The sequence below is a fragment of the Cyprinodon variegatus genome, unplaced genomic scaffold (assembly GCF_000732505.1).
Source record: "Cyprinodon variegatus isolate N-32 unplaced genomic scaffold, C_variegatus-1.0 Scaffold214, whole genome shotgun sequence".
NCBI classification, from domain to species: Eukaryota; Metazoa; Chordata; class Actinopteri; order Cyprinodontiformes; family Cyprinodontidae; genus Cyprinodon; species Cyprinodon variegatus.
Genome location: NW_015150667.1, coordinates 992,140 through 999,463, shown reverse-complemented (window position 1 = coordinate 999,463; position 7,324 = coordinate 992,140). Strand labels below are relative to the sequence as shown.

The 7,324-nt window shown below is 38.0% G+C and overlaps 1 protein-coding gene across 1 annotated transcript in view; it reads left to right on the top strand.

Moving 5' to 3' along the window:
- The window catches only part of LOC107088336 (metabotropic glutamate receptor 8-like), a 104,633-nt gene that overhangs the window by 58,802 nt on the left and 38,507 nt on the right, over positions 1-7,324 (top strand). Inside the window, exons 5-6 of the mRNA XM_015380448.1 lie at positions 3,315-3,454; positions 7,157-7,303. Of these exons, the coding sequence (XP_015235934.1) occupies positions 3,315-3,454; positions 7,157-7,303 (287 nt within the window). The remainder of the gene's footprint in view (positions 1-3,314; positions 3,455-7,156; positions 7,304-7,324) is intronic.

Here is a 7,324-nt window from a genome sequence, read left to right as displayed (position 1 = left end):
CACAAGGTCCGAAGTATAAAGATGTGTTGGACTACGCATATTTTGAATAAAACCAATCGAGACAAAGATGGCATTAAAGGCTGCATTTAAGGTACCACCTTCAATGTCGGCAGAAATATAAAAATCGCCCACTACAGTATAATAAAGCTCAAGTATTTAACAATAAATCTGATAGTGGAGAGTAAGGACCTGGTGGATGATAAAAAATTACAAACTGAAATTGTTTTGTTGCTTTACAATTTAAATGCAGGAACTAAGGGTTAAATGTTCCAAATATTTGGCACTATTAACTGGTTTTGGACTAATCAATAAATCAGACTGATAGATTTATTTCCTTCTCCTAGTTCTCCTCCTGTCAGCCAGGGAATATGGAGCTTAGGCTACATTTAACATTTGAATGGTAGGGTTAAGATTTGGCATAACTTTAAAAGCATGGATCCATCTGGCTTGGATTAATGATCCACAGTGTACTGTTGTTTAATGGTGACTTCTAGTAGATAATGTAGTAGGTTTTACATACTAATTGATTATATGAGTGTGGCTGTACTGTACGTGCACAGTAATCTAGGGACCTCTGAGATAATCTAACACATTGCAGGATCTTTAGGATGCTGTTGAACAGTAAAATTGAAAAAAATCATCTAAACCACAGCATTCTTTCATAAACAGAAATCTTTAAGTCTTTTTTTTTTTGCTGAATTTCTTTTACAGATGATATATCTGATAAATTAGCACTCCCTTACAACACTACTATCTGCACACAATAAATATAAATAAATAATGTAGGAGATGGCTGTTTTTTTTTCTGGAATAAGTTTTCAGAGGGACTATAGTTTAACTTAAAAGATGCTGCAATTCATCTTCAGTGTCATGTATTGTTCATGCTAAGGCAGCGCCCAAGGAATAAAAACATTGATCCTTAATCAGAAGTTAAAAAAAAAATGTCTAAGGCAGGAAATTAAAGAAGGAGGGATAAGAGACTGCAGTTAGGCATTACCTCTCTCAGCGATGGCACTTATTTATAATGTATGGCATCCTCCAAAGCTTGAGACGTCTGCTTTTGTCTCACTATCGATTCACTCTCCCTCCATTCATCTTCCTTACGCCCTCTCAATAAGTTTCATTATCTTTCCAGCTTATTCTCTCTTATTAGCATATCTTTCATAATTTCTTCTGAAATGGAGAGACCCTCCCCATGTTTATTATTTTCTTCATTTACGTCCAGTTTGCCTTCTGCCTTGTAATTGTGTTTTTTCTCTCACCACCTTTTTTTCTGCTCATATCTCCTGTCTTTTTTCCAGCATTATCCCTTTTTGAATAGATTTATTTCTTTTCATTTTGGCTTTGTTTCCATTTTCTGATTTCAGTCTTTCAGTTCGATCACGTTCTCGTTTCACACTTTTTACATTTAAACTGAACATGAGTTATACATGACTTCCTGTTGATAAGTAAAATTTCCATAATGGTATATTTTCTACTCAGGAATCTAATTTATTTTATTCTTTTCACCATCCAATAAAATGTGATTGTACGCCACTCTAAAGAGAGAAAAGCGGTGAGCAGGACAGAGGATTATAAAAGGTTTGTGTTAAGCTTTATTGGAGGTGAGAAAACCAAATCTGAAAGGAAATCTAAACTTACCGATGCGTGCACACATCCAATCTGCAGAACACATACAGGTACAACACATCTCAGAGCGAGAACTAGAAGTTATTATGCCTTTGCTGTCATAGCTCATAAACATGCTGCCTGAGGAAATATAACTTCAAGAAATCTGTATAGACAACTCTTGGGTTAGCTGCACAGTTTGCGCATCCTGTGGAGGTGCTGTAAGCTATTTTGTTCAATAAAACATTATCATGGGTAAGCAAGTACCAGTATTTCAAAAGAAATTCACAAGCTGTTTCAGCAAAGAAATGTAAATACTAAAGTTATTATTAACCCTTTAATGCAAAGTGGTCTCTAAAATGTCATTTTCATATATATGCATGTTGATGTTAAAAGTTCAATGTACTTTAATGGACTTAAGTGAGACACTTAAAGGTATGTGGAGGGCTTTTGCTAATTTTTGAAAAGACCAGTCCTCTCCACTTTAAAAGCAATGCACATGCACAACCCTGTACCTGCTCCGGAGAGGGAACGCCTATCAAATGCGTGCAAGAGCATGCACAAGCCCATTTCTCCTCGTGCATACTCTATTTTAAAGTTGCTGTTCTAAAAGCTAATGCAAGCTTACTATGTCCCAACATATGCCCTAACCCCTAAAACCCTCATACACTGTATAGAGCGGGGGACTATATATTGAACTTAATAGTGAACTCAGTTAACTGACCGTTTGCACATATGATCACTACCTTTAACTTCCCGTTGGTCACATAACTCCTCCTCCACTGCACGGTGCTTGCGCCATATTTGTTATTAGTCGTGGGCCGCTGTGACAGCAAATCCCATAAATTTTTGCGAGTAGATTTCTTTGCGCAAAGCCTTCTGGGATATATCTGCCTCCTCTGAGGCTTTTCTATTCTTCTCACACACTTCATAGACACTTTTTCTCTTACAATCCTCAGCCATTTTCAAAGAACCGCAGTGAGAACGGTGACCTTCAATGACTGGCTGAAACCGTAGCTTACCACATATAAATGCCTGAAAGTGTGCAAATACAGAAAAAAAATAGCTAACTGGGGATGAGCACATAGGGCTGACCCATGATCCACCCGTAAATAAAAGATTGTCCTCGATATTTTTAATACCTTTCTGCTTACTAGTAAAACAGTGTAGGAGCAGAGGAAAACATTATCAGGATGAGGGTGTGAGAGCATTATACAGATCCTGGTAGTTAAACATTTCAACTAAGTGCTTTAGATATTTTTTGATTACATCAGCACAGTATTTGTGTGTGTGGGGGGGGGATTGCTATCAATATTTCAGCAATCAAAGGTGGGATGGTGCTTAATTTCATTTCAAATGAAAATTTGCAACTTAAATGAAACCCATAGTTTTTGTAATCAAATGGATTTACACTATTTTAAAGATTAGTTAGGTTGTTTGATTTAAGTCCTCATTTATCCTAGGAAGTTGCTACCCATCACAGACTTAAAAAAAAAAGTTTAGATACAAAAGATAAGAAATATCCTTTTGTTCTGTATTCAAGGTTCCTGTTTGTTTTCAGTAAATAACCTAATGATGGATTTTGGATCCTGATTTTGTTTTCTATTCTTTAGATGTGTTTTCCTTTGGGGGAAAAGGGCCCATGTAATAACATATATGAACCATTTTATTGAATTTTAAGCCTTTTTATTTTCTACTTATTCCAGGAAGTGCCGGTACACCAGTAATGTTCAACGAGAATGGAGATGCTCCGGGAAGATATGACATTTTCCAGTACCAGATTACAAACAGATCCACAGCTGAGTACAGAGTCATTGGCTCCTGGACCAACAAATTACATCTGAGGGTGAGTTTTTTTCACAAACATCTACAAGCATTTTATCACTCTGTTCCTGACAGACCAGAAGATCCCAGTCAGATCAACTTACAGAAATAAAAGAAACATGAAAGCCCTAAATATTAAGTAAGGGTAATTAAAATGGTCAGTCTTTCTTGATATCATCGGACAAAGTTCAGTTTTGTTTAACACCATATACTTGCACAGCATAAGCCATTTTATTTTCCTTTTTGCAAATCAGTGTAAAATATAACAATAAACGTTTTTTTCATGTACTAATTTTCATAACAAGTTTAATGGATACAAAAGTATGGATATTATTTATACCATATAAACAGGCTTTAACACTAGCTTAAAGTGCAGTATATATATATATATATATGAGCACAATGTGGAGACGTTCACAGTAACCTGAATGCCTGTTAATGTAAATGGAAGGCGACAGTGGTGGTGTGAGGAGGAGTTTGCCCTGTAATCAGAGGATTGTCGGTTCGAGACCCAGCTCCCACTTTCAGTGTCGTTGTGTCCTTTGGCAAGACACTTCACCTCAGTGTGAGGTGTGAAAAAGTGCTTTATAAGGACAGGCCATTTTACCATTTACCATAAATGTCACTCAGATTGGTTCTCAGTCAAACATGCATTTTAAGATAATTTATCCAAGTTTTTCTCTCAAAAGTCTTGTTTTCATTTCCGTATATAGAGCTTTATCAATTTAAAGTCATTAAATGTAAGTTAGGGTTTCCATTGAGCCATTGAAACAGTAAGCATCCAGCAGTCCATCAATCACAGGGTCTAGACAGGGCTGTAGTTTCTCCCAGCAGTAGTTCAGCCAGCGACAGATGACACCCTGCGCATCAATACACAAGCACTGAGTGATGGATTTTTTTATTTTTTTTTTAAGGAGTCCATAAAATAAATATGGCTTAAACTTGCAAAGATGTTTCACACTGAATCTTCACACTTTCTGAATTCACGGCTAAACTGGATCACCTTTGACGTCTGTGAAAAAAATCCATCTGCTTTGTGCCGTGTTAAAACTTTTTTTTAATTATTTTTAGAGCTCATACAAACCAAGCTGGCACATTTTCAATGTTGATATATTTTTCCTCTGACTCATCTTGGTGGCAACATTTAAAGTCACCCTGGTTACACAAGGCAGTACTGGTGTGCCTCCATTTTCTCTGGGTTTTTCTACAACCCTGCTTTGTTGCTGCTGCATTAAAATCTGCTGTAAGTAATTTCAACTATTTGAAAATCAATTAAACACACAGTAAACAGTAGATATTAACAGTGGATGTTTGTTATCCTGTCCTAACATATATACATGTCTCATTGTAAGGATTGGTTTTCTAAGTTTAATGTTAAAAAATGGTAAATGTACTTATTCTGCATGAATATGCTCTTTTATATCAATGACATTTATTTGTAGTCTTCAGGCTTTCGAGTCTTTAAAATGCAAGAACTTTTTTTTATAAGAAAAAAACAAAAAAATGCAAGAACTTGCACATGAATTCTGTTTGCCAGCATTATTAATAAACATTATAAATTATGTTATTATCCAACAGTTACTCAGTACTCCAGCAGCCTCTTTACCGAATACTTTTTTATATTACTTGAATCAATGAATAAATGAATAGAACTTATTGATCTCACAATGGAGACATTCACTTGTGACATAGGTTCATATAAACAAACTGGAGGTGCACAATGGAGGAAAAGGTGCATGAAGTTTATACAGTGTATCCAAAAATATACAATGGATGTTAGAAAATAAAGGAGAGATATAAGGCGACATAAGGCTTGGACCTCCTCTTGGCCACTTCCTTCACCAGAGCGCAGCCTAGGATAGAAGTGGCCTCCTCACCAACTTATTCAGTCTCTTTCTGTCCTGCCTGGCAGTATGGAGGGGGGCCGATGCCACCACAGAGTCATAGAAGGTTTTAAGCAGGGGCCAGCTCACTCCAAAGGACCTCATTCTCCTCTGGAGGTGGAGTGAGCTCTGGCCATTCCTGTACAGGGCTTTGGTGTTATGAGTCCATTCGAGTTTATCGTTGAGAGGAACCCCCATGTATTTGAAATTATCCACAGTTTTTATGACCTGCACCTCGATGTTCATGGGATAGTGAGGTTAGGGTCTACTCCTGAAGTTGATCACCATCTCCTTGGTCTTACTGGTGTTTAAACACATGTGCTTGTTCTCATACCAGTCCATGATGACCGTCCGGTACTCCAGCTCATTCCCCTCAGACACACAGCCCAGAATGGCCGAGTTATCTGAGGACCTACTGTTGTAGGTGAAGTGCGAGTATAGTGGTTAAGAGAAATTGAGACAGAACGGTGCCATGGGGGGTCCCGGTGCTGCAGGCTGCCACCTCTGACTTGACAGCCATGCAGCTACATTTACTGAGGGCGGTCATTGGGGTAGATGATGTCCAGGCAGCAATATGTTTGTCCACTCCAGTGTCCTCCAGCTTCCCCAGCAGTACTGATCTGATGATGTTGAAAGCACTGGAGAAGTCAGTTATTTGAATAAGAAAATGATAAAGAAGTGCTACTCTTCCTTGAGTACATTTTATTGGCACTCCACCCACCTCTGATCTTAGTAAAGCATTCCTAAAACGACCTTTAAAGCTTCTAAGAAGTATGCCAGGGGTCTGTCTGTTTTGCTTTGTCATGAGGATAACATTGTTTTTTTACTTTTATAGGAAAAAATAGCCTTTTATGAGATAATCTAAAAGCTAAACTTCACACAGTGACTCTGTCACTCTGTGACCATGATGCACATATATCAGATTAAGAATACATTTAATGTGCTTAAGGATGCTGAAGTTTTGTGTTATTAATCCACACAGGGCTTCATTATAGAAACCCAAATGGCAGATGATGTGACTAATAAACACCAAATGCTTCCGTACTGATTCATGATCGACAAAACAAAAAGTAAATGAGCACCTGTTGCAATGCTCAGGCAAGCAGTGCTATAGTCTCTTGTTTTTGAAAGGGCCAGGGAGAATGAACTGTCCCCTGAAGTGGGATTCGAAGTGGAGAAATCAAAGAAATCAAACACAAACACACTCCTCTAACCCTAACCCCCCCAGAATTCAGGGATTCCACTGATTACATTTGATGCCCTTTAATTATTACTTATAGTCATTCATTTTACCCATACTTATGACAATCGATAGTTTTCTGAAATTCATTTTGCAAATAGACTTTTTCCTCAAACTCTTGCATGCATAAAAAGCAAATTAGAGAACGAGCACATGAAGGCATAGACAAACCAGACAGATAGAAAGCTCAGGGATTCACTGTAATGCCAGTTTGACACAAACACAAACAAATGCAATGCACACATGGATGAGCATATGCACACACAGACACATACACACAAACAAAAGGGGAAAATACAGATGGCTTATTTTCTGCCAGTTCTGATTATGGTATGATTGCTGGCTTCTAGAAAAGCTGGTGTTATGTGCCTGGGAGCTCTCTCAAAAGCAATCAGAGGGTCTGCTTGTACTAATTCCTCTCCCAGATCGCCTCCAGATACAGTAGCTGCAGGTATGCACAAGGTTAAAGCACTGTTAACACACTGTAATGAGAGCTATGTCAAATTCCATGCTTCATTATTTTCGCTGACAAGATTGGTAAGAGGTTAAATTGTCCATTTGTTTACAGAGCTAATTAATGATACATATGTGCCTTTCTCAGATGGAGGCAATGCGTTGGAAGACGGGTGACCCGTCCCTGCCAGCCTCCGTGTGCAGTTTGCCATGTCGTATGGGCCAAAGGAAGAAGGTTGTGAAGGGAGTGCCCTGCTGTTGGCACTGTGAAAGCTGTGAAGGATACCACTATCAAGTAGGTTTCTTTAAAAAAAAA